This window comes from Gigantopelta aegis, chromosome 14, assembly GCF_016097555.1.
Source record: "Gigantopelta aegis isolate Gae_Host chromosome 14, Gae_host_genome, whole genome shotgun sequence".
Lineage (NCBI taxonomy): Eukaryota > Metazoa > Mollusca > Gastropoda > Neomphalida > Peltospiridae > Gigantopelta > Gigantopelta aegis.
Genome location: NC_054712.1, coordinates 31,164,363 through 31,187,067, shown reverse-complemented (window position 1 = coordinate 31,187,067; position 22,705 = coordinate 31,164,363). Strand labels below are relative to the sequence as shown.

At 37.2% G+C, this 22,705-nt stretch overlaps 1 protein-coding gene across 1 annotated transcript in view; it reads left to right on the top strand.

Moving 5' to 3' along the window:
• Positions 1-22,060, top strand: part of LOC121388103 (protein disulfide-isomerase TMX3-like) — a 122,795-nt gene extending 100,735 nt beyond the window's left edge. Inside the window, exons 10-14 of the mRNA XM_041519322.1 lie at positions 9,769-9,822; positions 10,616-10,805; positions 12,321-12,389; positions 17,765-17,915; positions 20,155-22,060. Coding sequence (XP_041375256.1) covers positions 9,769-9,822; positions 10,616-10,805; positions 12,321-12,389; positions 17,765-17,915; positions 20,155-20,210 — 520 coding nt within the window. The 3' untranslated portion in view covers positions 20,211-22,060. The remainder of the gene's footprint in view (positions 1-9,768; positions 9,823-10,615; positions 10,806-12,320; positions 12,390-17,764; positions 17,916-20,154) is intronic.
• The last annotated feature ends 645 nt before the right edge of the window (positions 22,061-22,705 follow it).

The following is a 22,705-nucleotide window of genomic DNA, read 5'->3' as shown; positions in this document are numbered from 1 at the left end:
ATACATTCAAACAACCAAGCATCTATCCATCCATTCATTCATTCATCCATCCATCCATTCATCCATCCATCTATCCATTCATTCATTCAACCAACCAAGCATATATCCATCCATCCATCCATCCATCCATCCATCCATCCATCCATCCATCCATCCATCCATCCATCCATTCATTCATCCATCCATCCATCCATCCATCCATCCATCCATCCATCCATCCATCCATCCATCTACCCAAGCATCCAGCCATCCATCTACCCAAGCATCCAGCCATTCAAAAGTCCATCCATCCATCAATCTGTCCAACCTTCCATCCAGCCATCCATTTAATAATCCATCCACCAATCCATCCATCCATCCATCCATTCCATGTAGTTGGTTATGGGGATTGGTTTTACAACAAGGTACATGTAAAAAAAAAGAGTAAAGTTTGTTTTATTTAACGATGCCAGGTACATGTAAAGGTTTCTGTGTTTAATATGTCACTAGCTATAGAAATTTGATGTATTGCCCATTAAATGTCATCAAAGGTGTATCCTCTACAGATGCATTTCCAACCTCCACTCCATATAAAGCTTTCATCTGTTGTAGCAAAATAAATTACACTATACATTATGCTTATCCTTTGTGCAAACAACACCAAAAGGAAGTAATTGTCTTGTGAGACATTGGGTCTTGTGGGGGTCACATTCCAGTGTACATGTTTGTTTCTGTTGCAATTAATTATTAGCACATGGTTGTTGAGTTGGTACAAGTGCGTGACTTACAGAAGATAGGAATGCTGCTCATTTAATGGCCCTTCAGTAAATTTTAAACCATAACTGTTTATTGTCTTGGGTTTTCAACCCCTGTAATTAAACCTCTCTGCATTGAGTAAATACTGCCACCAATGTTTCTCATACAGCCTCTTAATTTTCAAACATAATGAAAACCCTCAGTTTGTTTTCTTAGAGCTAAGGAAGAAAGGAAGGAAATGTTTTATTTAACAATGCACTCAACACATTTTATTTACGGTTATATGGCATCAGACATATGGTTAAGGACCATACAGATATTGAAGGAGGAAACCTGCTGTCGCCACTTCATAGGCTAATCTTTTCGATTGGCAGCATCCCATAGACAGGATAGCACATACCATGGCCTTTGATGTACCAGTTGTGGTGCACTGGCTGGAGTGAGAAATAGCCCAATGAGCCCACCGACGGGGATCGATCCCAAACCAACTGCGCATCAAGTGACCGCTTTACCACTGAGCTACGTGTTAGAGCTAATTGCTGGTGTTTAGGTACAAGTGGTGAGAAGAGTGTTTTCATTACTGTATACATGTCGATGAAGAGTTGTAGTTTGTTGTTTGGCAGCTAGTATCTCTCATAAATCGGTAACAACGGAATAGTTACAGAGTGGATGCATGTGTCTGTAAACATGTACATGTACCAGAGTGTAGATGTACTGTTTGAAAGCTAGTATCGTTTTTTTTTTTTTTACTCAGAAATATTTGCATATATTTGAAGAAAAAAAGAGGAAAGTTTGTACGGTCCTTCCACATTTGAAAATATCAGGCAAGTAACGAAACATGCAGGAGTGGGATTTAGCTGAATCGGTTGAGTGCTCACATGAGTGGGATTTAGCTGAATCGGTTGAGTACTCACATGAGTGGGATTTAGCTGAGTCGGTTGAGTGCTCACATGAGTGGGATTTAGCTGAATCAGTTGAGTGCTCACATGAGTGGGATTTAGCTGAATCGGTTGAGTACTCACAGTGGGATTTAGCTGAATCGGTTGAGTACTCACATGAGTGGGATTTAGCTGAGTCGGTTGAGTGCTCACATGAGGTGCTTTAGTCTAGGGAGTTATGTTAATTTTTTGAAGGTTGCATTTTTTTTTGCTCAAGTTAATAAACAATTTGTCATATGTTCCCATGACCTACCTGAACTAGAAATCCATTGGTAGCATTTTTTCTGATCACTATCCTGGCAGCCATCTTGAAATTCAAAATGGTCCTCATTTTCATATAATTTCTTTCTATATCTCCACTTCCATTTAACATAGAAACATATTTTTTTAGTCTATTTAAACATATTATGTTAGTGAATTAAAATATTTTTTTAATTATTTGTCTCACATGGCAACCATCTTGAAATTCAAAATGGACATTATTCCATTATATTTTTTTCTCTATCTTGACTCCCATTAAACATAGAAAAATAATTTTGGTGTCAGTTTACATCTATGAGTTCAGATGATTATTCTGTAAAAAGGAAAATTGTTGTCTGATCTTGACAACCATCTTGAAATTCAAAATGGCTACCACTTTAATATATTTTTTTCAAATATCTCAACTCCCGGTTAACATGGAAGCATAATTTTTTGTCCATGCATTGAATGGATTTCATGTATAAATTCATTGAATCATAAAAACAATCTTGAAATTCAATATGGCTGCCATTTTAATACATTTATCTTATATCTCAACTCATGGTTAATGGAGAAGCACAATTTTGTTGTCTAGACGTATATTTCAGTGGTCAATGAATCTAATTCTTCAGATTTATAGTCATCCAATTATGGCAAACATCTTAAACTTCAAAATGGCAGCCATATCGAAATTCAAAATGACCACCAAGGTAACCATTTGGCAAATAGTGTTTCTCCTAGTTTACATATAAATGCAACTTTCGTGTTCATTAGTACATTTTTAGGTTAAATAATTATAATATGGCAATACTAATGACAAACTAATAAAATAAAGGAACATACCAACTGTAAATTGTAATGCATACTGGCATATTAGGCATCTACTACATCTGTAATAGTAAGCATATTGCAGCAGTCCTCGTCAGTTTCACGTTTGCATCTGATCAGTTCTACCACAGATTCTGATATAGCTTGCATCCCCAACAGCAGTCACAAATATACTAACCCCCTTGACCCAACCAAGTTTGCATGAATCAAGAATGTCCAGATGTAGCATGGCATCTTGAGCTCAGAAATGTGCTTGGAGATGTGCTCTTTGGATGTGCTGTTTTCATACCCCAGAGGTAGATGGCAGTGCTTCCACACTTTGGTTTGGTGATGGTTTCTTGAACTTTTCATCTTAGAATAGCTGCATTAGTTGTAGAAATGACCCTTGTGCTTGGTTCCATGCAGTAAAATCTTCACATTTTTCACTGACCTCTTTGTATGGTTTATTACCGATTCCAACCTGACTTTGGTGTTACTTATATATGGAGCTTTCGTGAATACACTGAATTCTCTTTATTGATGTCCACCATCAACAATTGTCCTGTTGTGTCATATTCAGTTACAGCATGAACATCTGGTAATCCGAGTCTATATCTGGATACAGTTCATTATACAATGTTTGCAGGTTGATCTGGTTGTGATTTACATATAATTATTTGTGTATCCTAATGGTGATAAAACCCCAACAGTCCGTGTCTTTGATGTAGAAATCCATCTTATTGCCTGGCCCGATTACTTCACGAGTATGAGGAATCATGTGTCATTGTCACATCATGGCCTGGAATAGTTTTCGATATCGTAGCGCTCCGATAGCTTCGAAAATCTGTAGCCTGGTTAGCGGAAATATCTGATGTCATCTTTCATAAATATTATTGTGTTAAAAAATAAATCTTACACCCATGTAACCATCTGATAGTGAATCAAAGCATGCAGGAAATGCTTCTGTTCTCTGATAAGATATATGGTAGATTAGAAGTGAATTTCTGCACCAGACACAGATGTAGTTCTTATCCTGAGAAGATCACAAACACTGATCCAACTAATTATCGGCACAGACATAAGTCGCAAACAGATCAACATGCAACTAATTGATGAAGAACTGGGTTCAGAAAGAAAATCAACATTACCAGGGTTGCATGTAGTAACTGGATGTCATACAACAGGACAAATTGATGGTATATGGAAACATGTATTCAGGAAAGCTCCACTGGCTATATCTGAAGCTCTTAGCCAGCTTGGAATTACTGATGAATCATACAAAGAGGTCAGTACTCCATGGTACTAAGCTCAAGGGCCATTTGTATAATTGATGCAGCTATTCTGAGAGGATAGAGGTTCAAGACACCATCACCAAACCAAAGTGTGGAAACACTGCCCAATATCTAATAACAGCATACCCAAAGAACATATCTCCAGGAAAATATCCTAGCTTAGGATTCCATGCTACATCCAGTGATCTAGACCCAAGGTTGGATCAAGGAGGATATATTTGTAAATGTGGTTGAAGCTGCAAGCTGCATCAGAGGCTGTGATAGAACTGATCAGATGCAACTGTGGTATCAGTAAGTGTTCAGGTAGATGAACCTATAAGGAATACAACCCGCAATGTACAGAACTCTACAAGTGGTGATGGTTCCTACAATACACATGCCATTACAGACGAAGTAGATGCCTAATCAGGGATCACAATGGAAAATAATTAATTTTAGTCAATTTTCAGATACATGTATGTAGGATATTTCTTTAGAAATTATTAAAAAGTGGCTAATTTAAACAACATTCAATTAGCCAGATACTAAATGGGTGAGCCCTGCTAATGTCTCATTGTGAATTACAGTGTCTGTTCCTCTATTTCATTAGTTTAAAATCTAGAACATGAAAGTCATTAGTAATGCAATATTTTAATTATTTTACATAAGGACTAGGAGGAAAAGTATTTGCTAAATGATAAAATTGGTGGCCATTTTTAAATCTCCAAATCTCCATTTTGAATTTTAACGTGGTTCCATGACTGGAGGATGGTTATAAAAATGTCACCCTTTAATTCATTGATCCTAAAAATGTACAGACAAAAATAATTGTCTTTCTGCCTTAACCGGAAAAATACATTAAAATGGTGGCCATTTTGAATTTCAAGATGGCTGCATGATTGGATGACTATAAAAATGTCATAAATAAATTCATGGCTACATAAATGTACATATAGACAAAAATATTGTGTGTCAATGTTAACCGAGAGTTGAGATATATGGAAAAATATATTAAAATGGTGGCCATTTTGAATTTCAAGATGGATGCTTAGGTCAAAGAACAATTTTTGTTTTCACAACTTCATTCACTGAGCTCACAAATGTAAACAGATACCTAAACTGTTCTTGTGGGTCAACTGTGAGTAAATATATATATAAGAATATTTAATTGGTGGCCATTTTGAATTTCAAGATGGCTGTCATGCCAAAATGACTAAACAAAATGTTATCAGCGAGTTCATTGCCCTCAAAAATATAAATAGGCACAAGAATTGTGTTTCTGTGTTAACTGGGAGTCAAAATATATGTAAAATATCCCAAAATGATGGCCATTATGAATTTCAAGATGGTCGCCATGATAAAATGACTGAAAAAAATGCTACCAATGGATTTCTAACTCTGGATAGTCTTAAGAATAAAAAGAAATACATTTTACTGACGAACAAAAAAAAAAGAGCAAATTTACATAACTGCCTGGACTACTTGCGTCACAGGATCAAACCACCTTGGTGGATCCAATCAACTGATTGGGTGTTTTTCTTGTTCTAACCAGTGCACCACAACAGGTTAAAGGCTGTGGTACGTGCTTTCCTGTCTGTAGGAAAGTGCATATATATAAAAGATCCCTTGCTGTAGCGGGTTTCCTCTGATGACTACGAGTCCGAATTACCAGATGTTTGACATTCAATAGCCGATGATTAATTAATCATGCGATCATGTTTGCTTGCCCAAGCACACCTTAATTTATTGTCCACCTAACAGTATGTTTGACAAGGTCAGGTCATAGGGTTTTACGTGCACATTCAGAACAAGCTGTTGTAGTGCACGCCTGTCATGGGCACAAGAACCGGCCTTGTTTGACAAGAAGCTGCTTTAACCCCAGCCAACCCCAATGTTTGCTGTTCAGCACCTATTTTTATCACCATGTGTAATCTTTACTCAGATCACTCAAAAAGACTCAAATCACTTGCCTGAAACTAATGAGGTGCATGTTTTTAAAGTTTGTTTTGTTTAACGACACCATAGAAACCCATTTTATTGTAAGTGAATATTCAAGTCTTCGGGTTCAGGATTTTTTTATATGTAGGAAAAAATTCCAATTACATTTTTCAAATTAAACACAAGAATGCATGTCATAAGATGCATGTGATGTTGAAGTTTATTACATTAACACACTTAGGTATGCAAAATTTTGTTTTCCTCAACCCATGCATAGAGGCAATTTAGAAATTAAATATGTAGGCTCTGTTTTTTATATACATAATTTTGTGCATGGTAAAACACCTCTAAACCAAAAAGTTACAGGACCATGAAAAATGTCCGGTTTTGAGGGATATCCAGTTTTGGGAGCTTCTGCTCTGTTCTGATACATGCATTTAAAAAGGGACCATGAAAAATGTCCGGTTTTGAGGGATATCCAGTTTTGGGAGCTTCTGCTCTGTTCTGATACATGCATTTAAAAAGGGACCATGAAAAATGTCCGGTTTTGAGGGATATCCAGTTTTGGGAGGTTCTGCTCTGTTCTGATACATGCATTTAAAAAGGGACCATGAAAAATGTCCGGTTTTGAGGGATATCCAGTTTTGGGAGCTTCTGCTCTGTTCTGATACATGCATTTAAAAAGGGACCATGAAAAATGTCCGGTTTTGAGGGATATCCAGTTTTGGGAGCTTCTGCTCTGTTCTGATACATGCATTTAAAAAGGGACCATGAAAAATGTCCGGTTTTGAGGGATATCCAGTTTTGGGAGCTTCTGCTCTGTTCTGATACATGCATTTAAAAAGGGACCATGAAAAATGTCCGGTTTTGAGGGATATCCAGTTTTGGGAGCTTCTGCTCTGTTCTGATACATGCATTTAAAAAGGGACCATGAAAAATGTCCGGTTTTGAGGGATATCCAGTTTTGGGAGCTTCTGCTCTGTTCTGATACATGCATTTAAAAAGGGACCATGAAAAATGTCCGGTTTTGAGGGATATCCAGTTTTGGGAGCTTCTGCTCTGTTCTGATACATGCATTTAAAAAGGGACCATGAAAAATGTCCGGTTTTGAGGGATATCCAGTTTTGGGAGCTTCTGCTCTGTTCTGATACATGCATTTAAAAAGGGACCATGAAAAATGTCCGGTTTTGAGGGATATCCAGTTTTGGGAGCTTCTGCTCTGTTCTGATACATGCATTTAAAAAGGGACCATGAAAAATGTCCGGTTTTGAGGGATATCCAGTTTTGGGAGGTTCTGCTCTGTTCTGATACATGCATTTAAAAAGGGACCATGAAAAATGTCCGGTTTTGAGGGATATCCGGTTTTGGGAGGTTCTGCTCTGTTCTGATACATGCATTTAAAAAGGGACCATGAAAAATGTCTGGTTTTGAGGGATATCCAGTTTTGGGAGCTTCTGCTCTGTTCTGATACATGCATTTAAAAAGGGACCATGAAAAATGTCCGGTTTTGAGGGATATCCAGTTTTGGGAGCTTCTGCTCTGTTCTGATACATGCATTTAAAAAGGGACCATGAAAAATGTCTGGTTTTGAGGGATATCCAGTTTTGGGAGCTTCTGCTCTGTTCTGATACATGCATTTAAAAAGGGACCATGAAAAATGTCTGGTTTTGAGGGAATTCCGGTTTTGAGGGATTTCACTATACTAGTAATAATTTTACATGAACTACTTAAATTTAGATTTGCTACCCACAAAACATAAATGTTCTGTAATAACAAACTAAGAACGAGCTCATGTAATGCAAATATTGAAACAGGAAGATATCAAAATCCCAGAAGTCCAAGAGAAGAAAGATATTGCCCCTTTTGTCCAAACATTATCAAGTGTCAGTTAGAAATGCACTATCTACTGACTTGTAGAAAATGTCATGAATTAAAATACACATTTTAAAAAGAATTCATCATTAAAAATAACCACACTCACAAAAGATTTCCATGTTTAATCAGGCATCGAAATAAGAATTGTGTCTGGTACATTTTAAATTACATTTTACCACAAAATATAGCCTGGTAACCTATAGGTTACCACAACTATATGAAAGTTAGAATTGAATTCCTGTTACTTTTAACGTGGACATTCTGAAATTGTATAGGTGCATGCGAATATCGGTACAAAAAATGAAATCTGGAAGTAAATTTATCTAGTGGGCGCTGCTTAAATGCTGATTGCCAAAATTGATTTGCAACTGCACAAGTGCGCACCAATATCGGTGCAATTCCATACGAGAAAACGAAACACAAAAGTAAATTCATCTAGTGGATGCTGCTTAAACGCGGAATGACTATAATTGCTTGCAATTGCACAAGTGCGCACGAACATTGCAGCAATTCCTTATGAGAAAATGAAACGCAGAAGTCCGAAATGCATTGCCTGGTTTACGTTTGGAAACAAAACTACTGTTGAAAATTTTGTCGAGAATGAAACACTGTTCTTGACTTTTTTTTACATGCAATAACCTCCCGGTAACCTGAACGACCGTTCTCGACTTGTTTCGATGCCTTTTTAATGCTAAACATTATAAACTTACGTTTATAATAAAATCACAAACTGAGACAAAATAGTGTACATACTTAATTTGAAAATTTTTTATGTTTGTAATTTAGTTTGTTTAAGTGCTACGGCAAGATGTGCTTCACCTTCGATTTGTCAAAATTAGGATCATTGTATCATCAGTAATATGGTTATCACAAAAACAAACCGCATCCTTGTGTTTGCCAAGAGCGGGACGTAGCCCAGTGGTAAAGAGCTCGCTTGATGTGCATTCGGTTTGGGATCGATCCCCGTCAGTGGGCCCATTGGGCTATTTCTCGCTCCAGCCAGTGCACCACGACTGGTATATCAAAGACCGTGGTATGTGCTATCCTGTCCATGGGATGGTGCATATAAAAGATCCCTTGCTGCTAACTGAAAAGAATAGGTCATGAAGTGGTGACAGCGGGTTTCCTCCCTCAATATCTGTGTGGTCCTTAACCATATGTCCGACGCCATATAACTGTAAATAAAATGTGTTGAGAGCGTCGTTTCCTTTCCTTTCCTTGTGTTTGCCAAACGAAGTGAAACTTTAACAACTTTTTATAGACATTGTTATGAAAAAATTATGGGAGAGTTTAATTGCTCACTTAGATTACGGGGAGCCATTTAACATATTGCGATATTGATAGAACATAAATAAACTTGCTACGGGGAGATAAGAACTAATCTCCTTGAACTGATCTCAATGGAGAGATGTAGTTCTCCATTGCGAGGAGGTCTGTAAATATTATCACCGTAAAAGAAATTTAAATCATTTCACATTTTGGCTAAGTATTTCCATTGTTCACATTATAAAACACTTTATTTAAAAGAAAAGTATTGTTTTGCATTAAAAAAACCCCATTACAACCCTCAAAATAACATGAAAAAAAAGGAGATCTTGTGATTTACATAGACTGGGATCTTGATACATTTTCTTATACAGCACACAGTGTACATATTTGATTACTTGGCCATGAATTATTAACAAACAGGTGTTAAGCTAGTTCAAGTGTGTGACTTACAGAAGAAAGGAATGCTTGTTTTATGACAGTTGTTTTAACGACACCACTAGAGCACATTGATTTATTAATCATTGGCTGACAAAACAAAATTGACTTTAACTTTGGTCTAGGTGGATTTTGACCTACACTCGAATCCAGTACTTGAACTTATTGGCTTTTTTAACACCTGACATCCTAATAACCACGAGTTTACGGAAATTGTTTGTAGTTATATTGGTTTACTAACTGACTGGTTTGTCTTTCAGAGTGAAACTCATAGCTGAGCTGGTTGCCAAACAGTACAGACACCAGTTTGATAAGTGAGTTCTTTTTTCTTTTTCTTTGTGTATTTCTGCCATTTCAATCAATCCACACCTAATAAACAAAAAGGGAACAACACTATCTCAGTATCTGACCTTTCCAAGTTTTAACATTTAAACAAAGATAATAATTTGCCTGTCTTATTAAAGGTACTAATTTGTTGTTTAAAGACGAATTACGTTGTCCAGAATTTAACATCTTTTTATTTTTATTAAACATTGTACACAAATCTCACCTTTCCATAGTAACACACACTCTCTCTGTCTCTGTCTCTGTCTCTCTCTGTCTCTTTCTGTCTCTCTCTCTCTCTCTGTCTCTCTCTCTGTGTCTCTCTCTGTCTCTCTCTCTCTCTCTCTCTCTCTCTCTCTCTCTCTCTCTCTCTCACACACACACACACACACCCTCCCTCCCTCCTTCCGTCCTCTCTCCCTCTTTCTCTCTCACACCCTCTCTCTCTCTCTCTCTGGCTCTCTGTCTCTCTCCATCTCTCTCCATCTCTCTCTCTCTCTCTCTCTCTCTCTCTCTCTCTCTCTCTCGCTCTTCATCTCTCTCTCTCTCCATCGCTCTCTCTCTCTCTTTCTCTATCTCTCTCTCTCTCTCTCTCTCGCTCTCCATCTCTCTCTCTCTCCATCTCTCTCTCTCTCTCTCTCTCTCTCTCTGCCTTTTTCTCTCTTTTTCTGTCTGTCTCTCCCTCCTCCCTCTCTCTCAAAAGTCTCAAACTAATCATACTTTTATGTCAGACACCAAATACCCATAAAACATTCCGTTACTTTTTCAATATTTTCCTTTCAGTTTTCAGTTTCTGTGGATGCCTGATGTTGAGACTGTAAACAGTATCTCGATGTCATTCTTCAGTTCCCCAGCTATCATCGTCCTTCATCCGGAAACTCACCTCGTCTACTCACCAGAAATCGACATTACCGAGCTTACCATTGACTCTCTTAAAACCTTCCTCACCGATGTGGTCGATAAAAAAGTTGAAGTGAGTGGGTTTCTAAAAAAAAAATTATTCTTAAAGTGACAGACCCTAGTCTTTAAACTCTACGACCTATGGTTTTCAATATTACAGCCGTTTTTGATCATTTAAATCAGACATTACTTAGATTAAGGACCATACAGATATTGAGAGAGGAAACCCGCTGTCACCATTTCATGGGCTACTCTTTTCGGTTAGCAGCAAGGGATCTTTTATATGCACTATCCCATAGACAGGGTAGTACATACCACAGCCTTTGATATACTAGTCGTGGTGCACTGGCTGGAATGAGAAATAGCCCAATGGGCCCACCGAAGGGGATCGATCCCACAACGATCGCGTGATCGAGCGAGCGCTGTACCACTGGGCTACGTCTCGCCCCATATTGTTTAGATTATCCATTTCTGTAAATCTGAGTGTTTCTGGTCATTTTTTCTTATTTTAAAAAACACACATACCTCAGAGAAGTAATGGTTATGGAGACAAGCTCTAATTTAAAAAAAAAATTATGAGCATTTGCCTGTTTCAGCGCCACAGACTTTTGTTGCACTGTATTGTAACTTGATCTAAATGAAACACAGGTTTGTAGATTAACCAAAATTAGTGTTTATTTTCACAGGTTGAAACTTGGGGCCGTGGCTTTAAATCCAAATCTTTGTTGATGACTGGAGCGCATAATTATTTTCATTAGAGACAGTGTTTTTTACAGTTTTAAGCTATTATTTGTAAAACATGTATTATATGTAAGTTGAGTTAGGTGAATACATTTCATAATATAGTTTTAAAAGAATTTCATTGTAAAATTAATTTGGGTAATGAACGCTTGTTTTGTTACATTTTATTGGGCCAGATAAAATGACATGTGTAGAATATTTCATTTTTCATTAATTAATTTCTACTGTAGCATTCAAAGAAAAATTTATCGGCCTCGGTGGCATAGTGGTTAGGCCATCGGTCAACAGGCTGGTAGGTACTGGGTTCGGATCCCAGTCGAGGCATGGGATTTTTAATTCAGATACCAACTCCAAACCCTGAGTGAGTGCTCCGCAAGGCTCAATGGGTAGGTGTAAACCACTTGCACCGACCAGTGATCCATAACTGGTTCAACAAAGGCCATGGTTTGTGCTGTCCTGCCTATGGGAAGCGCAAATAAAAGATCCCTTGCTGCTAATCGGAAAGAGTAGCCCATGTAGTGGTGACAGCGGGTTTCCTCTTAATATCTGTGTGGTCCATAACCATATGTCTGACACCATATAACCGTAAATAAAATGTGTTGAGTGTGTCGTTAAATAAACCATTTCTTTCTTTCTTTAATTAGTTTCTACTGTAGCATTCAAAGAAAAATTAATGTTATTATAAAATTAAAAATTCAGAGAATAATCTTCAAATCTTCACCAGTTTGATTGTTATTGAAATATTTTTTTGGTTAATTGTTTTATATTTTAATTGTTTTCTTGTATTTATTTGTTTGTACAGTGAGGATTCTGGTTTGATAGTTTTCACTCTTTTGTCTGTTTGCAGGGTTTTGGAGGAACAGGTTTTATACAGAAGCTGAAGAGACTGTTCTATGATCTATTGTCAACTGTCCTGGTAATTCATTATTACTGTGTAACCAGCTGTGTTACTGTTAAAATCTTAACATTTACTAAAACTTAAGTCTTTGCTTCTCAGATGTATATATACGTACATACTGTGTAACAAAATTGGTTATTATTAAAATCTTAACATTTATTAAACCCATTGGTCTTTGGTGTCTCAGGCATGTGATTCTTCCACTTTTTAGCGGAATTCCACTTTAAAAAAAAAATATTTTATCATAAAATAAATCCGCGAAAATGTTTTCATAAAAAAAAAATCCCATTTCCCTTTATTTTCAGGGATTTGTTTGTTATTGCACTTCCACTAAACCATTTTCTTAATGGCTGTTCGCTTACCTGCAGACAGTGTACTGCGATATAAGACTGATGACCAAATCACTTTTCAATCTGGGAGCCAGTTTCTTTAGGTGGAATCCCCGTACAGTCCTCTATGTTAACTTTTCAATCTGGGAGCCAGTTTCTTTAGATGGAATCCCTGTTTAGTCCTCTATGTTAACTTTTCAATCTGGGAGCCAGTTTCTTTAAATGGAATCCCTGTACAGTCCTCTATGTTAACTTTTCAATCTGGGAGTCAGTTTCTTTAAATGGAATCCCTGTATAGTCCTCTATGTTAACTTTTCAATCTGGGAGTCAGTTTCTTTAGATGGAATCCCTGTACAGCCCTCTATGTTAACTGTTCAATCTGGGAACCAGTTTCTTTAAATGGAATCCCTGTACAGCCCTCTATGTTAACTGTTCAATCTGGGAGCCAGTTTCTTTAGATGGAATCCCCGTACAGCCCTCTGTGTTAACTTTTCAATCTGGGAGTCAGTTTCTTTAAATGGAATCCCTGTACAGTCCTCTATGTTAACTTTTCAATCTGGGAGTCAGTTTCTTTAAATGGAATCCCTGTACAGTCCTCTATGTTAACTTTTCAATCTGGGAGTCAGTTTCTTTAAATGGAATCCCTGTATAGTCCTCTATGTTAACTTTTCAATCTGGGAGTCAGTTTCTTTAAATGGAATCCCTGTACAGTCCTCTATGTTAACTTTTCAATCTGGGAGTCAGTTTCTTTAGATGGAATCCCTGTATAGTCCTCTGTGTTAACTTTTCAATCTGGGAGCCAGTTTCTTTAGATGGAATCCCTGTATAGTCCTCTATGTTAACTTTTCAATCTGGGAGCCAGTTTCTTTAAATGTAATCCCTGTACAGCCCTCTATGTTAACTTTTCAATCTGGGAGCCAGTTTCTTTAGATGGAATTTCCTTACAGTCCTCTACGTTAACTTTTCAATCTGGGAGTCAGTTTCTTTAGATGGAATCCCTGTACAGCCCTCTATGTTAACTGTTCAATCTGGGAACCAGTTTCTTTAAATGGAATCCCCGTACAGCCCTCTATGTTAACTGTTCAATCTGGGAGCCAGTTTCTTTAGATGGAATCCCCGTACAGCCCTCTGTGTTAACTTTTCAATCTGGGAGTCAGTTTCTTTAAATGGAATCCCTGTACAGTCCTCTATGTTAACTTTTCAATCTGGGAGTCAGTTTCTTTAAATGGAATCCCTGTACAGTCCTCTATGTTAACTTTTCAATCTGGGAGTCAGTTTCTTTAAATGGAATCCCTGTACAGTCCTCTGTGTTAACTTTTCAATCTGGGAGTCAGTTTCTTTAGATGGAATCCCTGTATAGTCCTCTGTGTTAACTTTTCAATCTGGGAGCCAGTTTCTTTAGATGGAATCCCTGTATAGTCCTCTATGTTAACTTTTCAATCTGGGAGCCAGTTTCTTTAAATGGAATCCCTGTACAGCCCTCTATGTTAACTTTTCAATCTGGGAGCCAGTTTCTTTAGATGGAATTTCCTTACAGTCCTCTACGTTAACTTTTCAATCTGGGAACCAGTTTCTTTAAATGGAATCCCCGTATAGTCCTCTATGTTAACTTTTCAATCTGGGAACCAGTTTCTTTAAATGGAATCCCTGTACAGCCCTCTATGTTAACTGTTCAATCTGGGAGCCAGTTTCTTTAGATGGAATCCCTGTATAGTCCTCTATGTTAACTTTTCAATCTGGGAGCCAGTTTCTTTAAATGGAATCCCCGTATAGTCCTCTATGTTAACTTTTCAATATGGGAGCCAGTTTCTTTAGATGGAATCCCTGTATAGTCCTCTATGTTAATTTTTCAATCTGGGAGCCAGTTTCTTTAGATGGAATTTCCTTACAGTCCTCTGCATTAACTTTTCAATCTGGGAGCCAGTTTCTTTAGATGGAATTTCCTTACAGTTCTCTATGTTAACTGTTCAATCTGGGAGCCAGTTTCTTTAGATGGAATCCCTGTATAGTCCTCTATATTAACTTTTCAATCTGGGAGCCAGTTTCTTTAAATGGAATCCCTGTATAGTCCTCTATGTTAGCTTTTCAATCTGGGAGCCAGTTTCTTTAAATGGAATCCCTGTATAGTCCTCTATGTTAACTTTTCAATCTGGGAGCCAGTTTCTTTAAATGGAATCCCTGTACAGCCCTCTATGTTAACTTTTCAATCTGGGAGCCAGTTTCTTTAGATGGAATTTCCTTACAGTCCTCTACGTTAACTTTTCAATCTGGGAACCAGTTTCTTTAAATGGAATCCCCGTATAGTCCTCTATGTTAACTTTTCAATCTGGGAACCAGTTTCTTTAAATGGAATCCCTGTACAGCCCTCTATGTTAACTGTTCAATCTGGGAGCCAGTTTCTTTAGATGGAATCCCTGTATAGTCCTCTATGTTAACTTTTCAATCTGGGAGCCAGTTTCTTTAAATGGAATCCCTGTATAGTCTTCTATGGTCACTTTTCAATCTGGGAGCCAGTTTCTTTAGATGGAATCCCTGTATAGTCCTCTATGTTAACTTTTCAATCTGGGAGCCAGTTTCTTTAGATGGAATTTCCTTACAGTCCTCTGCATTAACTTTTCAATCTGGGAGCCAGTTTCTTTAGATGGAATTTCCTTACAGTTCTCTATGTTAACTGTTCAATCTGGGAGCCAGTTTCTTTAGATGGAATTTCCTTACAGTTCTCTATGTTAACTGTTCAATCTGGGAGCCAGTTTCTTTAGATGGAATCCCTGTATAGTCCTCTATATTAACTTTTCAATCTGGGAGCCAGTTTCTTTAAATGGAATCCCTGTATAGTCCTCTATGTTAGCTTTTCAATCTGGGAGCCAGTTTCTTTAAATGGAATCCCTGTATAGTCCTCTATGTTAACTGTTCAATCTGGGAGCCAGTTTCTTTAGATGGAATTTCCTTACAGTCCTCTATGTTAACTGTTCAATCTGGGAGCCAGTTTCTTTAGGTGGAATCTCCGTACAGTCCTCTAACATTAACTTTTCAATCTGGGAGCCAGGTGGCGCCAACTGCTATTTCTTATATAGATAGAGTGAAAATATTTCAGTTTCCAAATGAAAAATATGGTCGCATATGCGATCAAATCGGTCGCAATGTAGAGACCTGCCATACTGAACCCATTCTCTTTTCTACCGTCCCAAACAAGTATTCTTTGACTGCTGTATCAAAGATCTGTGGGAAAGTGCATATAAAAAATTCCTTGCTGACTATGGCAAAATTTGGCAGGTTTCCTCTGAAGACAATGAGTCAAAATTACCAAATGTTTTACATCCAATGATTATTCAGTCAGTTGGCCCTCATGATGTCATTAAACAAAACAAGTTCAACCTGATTCTCAGACATACATACACCCATGCACATACTTAATGCGTAACCCATTTGGTTATTATTCAAAGGTTATGATTTAAAGGTTAAAATTGCAGGAATTATGATCATTGCTATTCAAGGGAGTAAACTCTTGGTCATTTTTCCATTTAGGGAAATAGCAATTCTCTAAGCATCATAGTTACCCTATACTTAAGGGTTTTGATAAAGTAAATTTAAAACCAGACAAAATAATGTTTTGCTATGTTGTAGTTAAATATGAATTATTAGATGACTTTACATATGTTTTCATTTCCATTAAAGGCTATTTCAATTTTATATATATTATTGAAAATCTTACATTAAAATAGCTGTTTGGCTAAAAGGAGAAAGGTCCAAGAGTTAACTCTCTTGATTATTGATGTAGTTCATGTGATTTTCCTTTTGAATGGTAACGTAATTTGTGTGACTTGTTGTATAGTGTATGTACTGAAAACATTGTTTTCAGTTTGCTCAGTGGTACAGCGCTCGCTCGGTCTGGGATCGATCCGCGTCGGTGGGCCAATTGGGCTATTTCTCGCCCCAGCCAGTGCACCACGACTGGTATATCAAAGGCCATGGTATGTGCTATTCTGTCTGTGAGATGGTGCATATAAAAGATCCCTTGCTGCTAATCGGAAAAAGTAGCCCATGAGGTGGCGACAGCGGGTTTCCTCTCTCAATATCTGTGTGTGGTCCTTAACCATATGTCCGACACCATATAACCGTAAATAAAATGTGTTGAGTGCGTCCTTAAATAAAAACATTTCCTTCCTTTGTTTTCAGTTTAAAATGACATGTCCTTGTTTTCAGATAAAGTATAATAAAGGTATTTTTTAAGCTGCTTTGCAGTACTTACGTCAAAGCAAAATCATGAATAACCTGTTTCACTTGTTATTGGGAATACAAAGTATACAGTAAAATAGATTTAAACAAAACAGTTCAAACAGGGACATATCCAGGATATTTTGCCAGGGTCCAAGATCCGATGGAATTGGGGAAAATAGTGCGAGCAAATCATACTTGTTTTCAGTCCAATGAATAATGCAGTATACCACTGTTACATTAATGTACTGGAACCTGTAGACATAAATATATACACTGTATATATTGGGATTTTTTTTTAACAGAAATTGGGAATTTTCAGTGCCACTTGTTTAGGGCAAGGAAGGAAATGTTTTATTTAACGACGCTCTCAACACATTTTATTTACTGTTATATGGCGTCAGACATATTGTTAAGGACCACATATATATTGAGAGAGGAAACCCACTGTCGCCACTTCATGGGCTACTCTTTTTGATTAGCAGCAAGGAATCTTTTATATGCACCATCCCACAGACAGGATAGTACATACCACGTCCTTTGTTAGACCAGTTGTGGAGCACTGGCTGGAATGAGAAATAGCCCAATGGGTCTACCGACAGGGATTGATCCTGGACAGATTGCACATGAAGCGAACGCTTTACCACTGGGCAACATCCTGCCCTGTTTAGGGGAAGGGGCCTATGTTCAGACCCACAGAATGCCTGAATAAACCCTGGTTCATAGTTCATAATTTTATTATAATTAGATGGTTAACTTTTAAATGAGCGTTATTCAAAACACAGTGTACTGGGGTGTCATTAATCTGTTCACATGTTTCTTTCCTACATATGATTGTTTAAATCTCAGGGTATCTGGCAGGCGTCTCGCTGGCTGTTCTTGCTGATGTTTGGTCTGCCCACGGTGATCATCAGCGTCGTCTGCTACAGTTTGTGTTACATGGAGCCCATCGATGATCTCCCCGAGGAATCCGATGAGGATGAGATCGAAGAGGAGAGAAGTAATCTTAAAGTTTTTTCTTTTCTTTTTTTTTCTTTCCCCTATTTTTAAAAAATAAACTTTAATGTTAAAAGAGGAAGGACTTAGCCTAGTCGTAAAGCGATTAGAGGCCTGCATTATAGGCAGAAAATGGGGCAGCACGTAGCGCAATGGTAAAGCACTTGTTTGATGCTCAATCAGTCTGGGATCGATCCCTATCGGTGGCCCGATTGTGCGATTTCTCATTCCAGCCAGTGCACTACGACTGGTATATCAAAGACCGTGGTATGTGCTATCCTGTCTGTGGGATAGTACATATAAAAGATCCTTTGCTACTAATGGAAAAATGTAGCGGGTTTCCCTTCTATGACTCTATTAGAGTTACCAGATGTTTGACATTCAATAGCCGTTGATTGATTAATCAATGTGCTATAGTGGTGTGGTTAAACGAAACAAACAAACAAATGTCTTAACGTTAAAAGTTTGTTTTGTTTTAACGAAACAACTAAAGCACATTGATTTATTAATCACTAGCTGTCAAACACTTGATAATTCTGACATATAGTCTTCGAGAGGAAACCTGCTACATATTACCATTAGTAGCAAGGGATATTTTATATGCACCATTTCACAGATGTGACAGCACATACCACTGCCTTTGATATACCAGTCATGGTGTACTGGCTGGAAAAGAGAAATAACCCGATGGATCCACCGATGGGGATCAATCCTAGACCCGCCTGCACATCAAGCGAGCACTTTACTCATGGCCTACGTCCTGCCCCAATAATTAATGCTCCATTATAAAATGTCAGGATAATATTGAATCCTTTTTATACGCCTGTCTATGATGAGTCGTATTATGTTATAGTGTTGTCCGTCCTTATGTACGTATGTCTGTCCAACTGTTAAGTTTTTCTTGTCCAGACCATATCTTACATACAGATGCATACAGGATCATCAAACCTCACATGTAGGAACAACATAGGATGGCGGTGTGTCGCGTACTATTACTAGGTCACTGTGACCTACTTTTCGCGGTCTACTGCATTTAACACTAATAACAGTAAATCCTTGTCCGGATCATATCTTGCATACGGGACCATCAAATCTCACATGTAGGAACAACTTGGGATGGCAGTGTGTTGTGTATTATTATTAGGTCACTGTGACCTAATTTTCAGTCTACTGCACATAAAAGTAAATCCTTGTCCGGATCATATCTTGCATACAGATGCATACAGGACCATCAAACGTTACATGTAGGAACAACTTGGGATGGTGGTGTCTCTCACATACAATTACTAGGTCACTGTGATACCAATAAATCAAATAATTTGTCTATATTCTGAACATCATATGTTTTTTTGTCAAACTCCTGATGGGCGTATCATGTACTTCACCGGTACTCTTGTTGTTTTATCCTGCAATCACTGTATACATTGGCAAGATATGATGACTAGATAAATCTCTATATTTTTGGTCAGTGATATACATGTAGGTCACGTGACATAAGCCCAACTCGACTTGAGTATTTCAATAAACATACTCTTTAAATCATTTGTTGAAGTGCCGTAAATACAAATAACTTTAAGTTTTATGATAACAATACAAAACTTGTATATATATTTATGAATTAGAGTTTAGAAACAGTTTTTTAATGTGACAGAATGTAGCGAGCGTCTTACAATAATGATGTCATGCATCTTGTATGACGTCATTCGGCAAAAGCCTTGCTAGGTTGACAATACTCAATTTGCATACACAAAACTGGAATAAATAATCATTTTCCGAATATTACTGTAGAATTGCAGGATAAAAGAAATAACTGGTTACTGTCTTAAGATATCGGCTGTATCCTGCTCAGGTCGAATGGCGAATGCAGCTCGACAGAGCCTCGCTGCATTTGCCATTCTAACCGTCGCAGGATAAAGCCGATATCTTAAGACAGTAACCAGTTATTCCCTATATACGGTATACTGTTACAGATCAATTTTGACTTTCATGGCGATTTACCCTTTGTTTTTCACAGAGTCATGGCTCCTTGAAATTAGGAGATACGAAAATGTGTTGGGGCCCTGTAGAGGACGTATAATGCTTTAACAGTTCTCTCAGAATGCTTGTTCATATAACACCTATATTTCATAATAAAATACTATTTTACAAGCTTCTTTTTCTTAATTCTTAGTTTGTCTGTTTAAAAATAAAAACTGAATGATTTAAAATGATCATCTACATTGACTGAATTGTTTGTTTTTCAGTTGGAGATGGACAAGGCCACACCCATCCAAACTCTTTACATGCGAAAAGTGAATAGAACAAACAAATAAAAAACTGTGATCGCTGTCAGTGAATTGACAACAAACCATTCAAGAGCTGCAATGATTCTTGCCTCATCTCTAACAAATCAGCATTTAAAGCTATGACGGTTCTTGCAGTTATATCATAACCCATAAAGAAAGAGGTGCATTTTTTACAACAAACCAGGAATGATTGCATTGATTCTTATTGAATTTACAACAAAATGGAAAGAGTGCACTGGTTCTTACATAATTTACAACAAACCCAGGAATTAATACATTGATTCTTACAGAATTTACAACAAACCAAGAATGAATACATTGATTCTTACTGAATTTGCAACAAACCAGGAATGAATACATTGATTCTTATTATTGAATTTACAACAAACCAGGAATGACTGCATTGATTCTTACTGAATTTGCAACAAACCAGGAATGAATACATTGATTCTTATTATAGAATTTACAACAAACCAGGAATGACTGCATTGATTCTTACTGAATTTACAACAAACCGGGAATGAATACATCGATTCTTACTGAATTTACAACAAACCGGGAATGACTGCATTGATTCTTACTGAATTTACAACAAACCGGGAATGAATACATTGATTCATACTGAATTTACAACAAACAGGGAATGACTGCATTGATTCTTACTGAATTGTTACCAAATTGAAATGAAACCAGAAAAGAGCTGCAATGAATCTTGTTAAATTTATAGTAAATTAGAAAACGTTGAGAAAAGGGCTGCAGCAGACCAAGAGAAATGAACTAGTCATAATTATAGTATAATAATTGTAAAGTGTAATTATTTGTTATAAAAGCTTGGATTGGTCAAATTAATATCAGGGCCCATGTTTATAAAAATGTTTCGAGTCTATATTCAAATCTTATGACATCGCATGCATGCAGTTTGTATGCGTTGCCATGTCGTTAAAGTATCAGGAGACTTGAGTCAAGACTTTAAATGTTTTATAGTCACAGGGCAAGATGATTTAAAAACCTGGGCCCTTATTTTTCGAAGCAATCTTAGCGTTATGAAATCGTAAAACCATCGTAGGGTATGACGTCACTACAGAACACGCCACAGTGACTGCCTCAGCAGCCATATTTTATATTAATACCTTACCTGAATATTTTATGCCTGGAACATTAGCTTGTGTCAGATTTACAGTTTGTGACCTCTTAGGTGGAGTTGATATCACAACCTGGTCACAGTCAGATTCCAAATATGACCATAGTATGATATGTTAATAATATTTTGACAGAGGTTAATAAAAAAAAATGCAATACCTTTGATGTCAAATATTATTAATTCATTTTCAATTCATGTAAATAATTAATATAGACAATTGATTTAATTTTAATGATATTCATAATTGTGAAAAATGGAGCTGATTTACACACTCGAGTATAAACAGCTATGTGTTAGTGGATATCAAGATCTGGTTACTGTCAGATTCCAAATATGGCCAAAGAATGATATGTTAATAATATTTTGATTCTTGTTTTGACAGATGTTAATGAAAATGCAACAACTCTGATGTCAAATACTATTCATTCATCTTTTTAAAAAAATCAATGTAAATAATTTATAAAGACAATTCATTTAATGATATTCATAATTGTGAAACATGGAGCTGATTTTCACACATAAGTATGAACAGATGTGTGTTAGTTAATTGCCGTCATTGAAATATAAATTGCCATAGGTAGAGAACAACAATGGCAATAGGTCATATATTATCTGCCAATATTTAACACTTGTACATTTGAAATAGGTCTACATACAGCAAAATAACCTTTCAGTCTTATTTATTTGCTGCAAATGTCACTTTAAAAAAAATAAAAATTGGTGGAGACAATTTTTTTTAATTCAAGCCCTGAAACAGGATAAGTTTTAAAGTAAAAATGATACATTGCAGTGTTCGAGATTAAATTTTCTGGCCAGTATCCCAGTTGGATACTAACATTTCAAAATCTGGTATCCCACCTGAGAATTTAGGATTACACATGTATATGGCATCCCGGTGGGATACTGGGTTCTTGAAAAAAAGAAAGAAATGTTTTATGTAACGACGCACTCAACACATTTTATTTACGGTTATATGTCGTCAGACATATGGTTAAGGACCACACAGATTTTGAGAGGAAACCTGCTGTCACCAATAATTGGGCTACTCTTTCCGATTAGCAGCAAGGGATCTTTTATTTGCACTTCCCATAGGCAGGATAGCACAAACCATGGCCTTTGTTGAACCAGTTATGGATCACTGGTCGGTGCAAGTGGTTTACACCTACCCATTGAGCCATGCGGGTTTGGAGTCGGTATCTGGATTAAAAATCCCATGCCTCGACTGGGATCCGAACCCAGTACCTACCAGCCTGTAGACCGATGACCTAACCACGACGCCACCGAGGCCGGTACCATTCATTGGAAGTCCATCTCTGTACAATACATGTGATTGCACTTTTAACATTTTCTATGTGAAGGAAGGAAGAA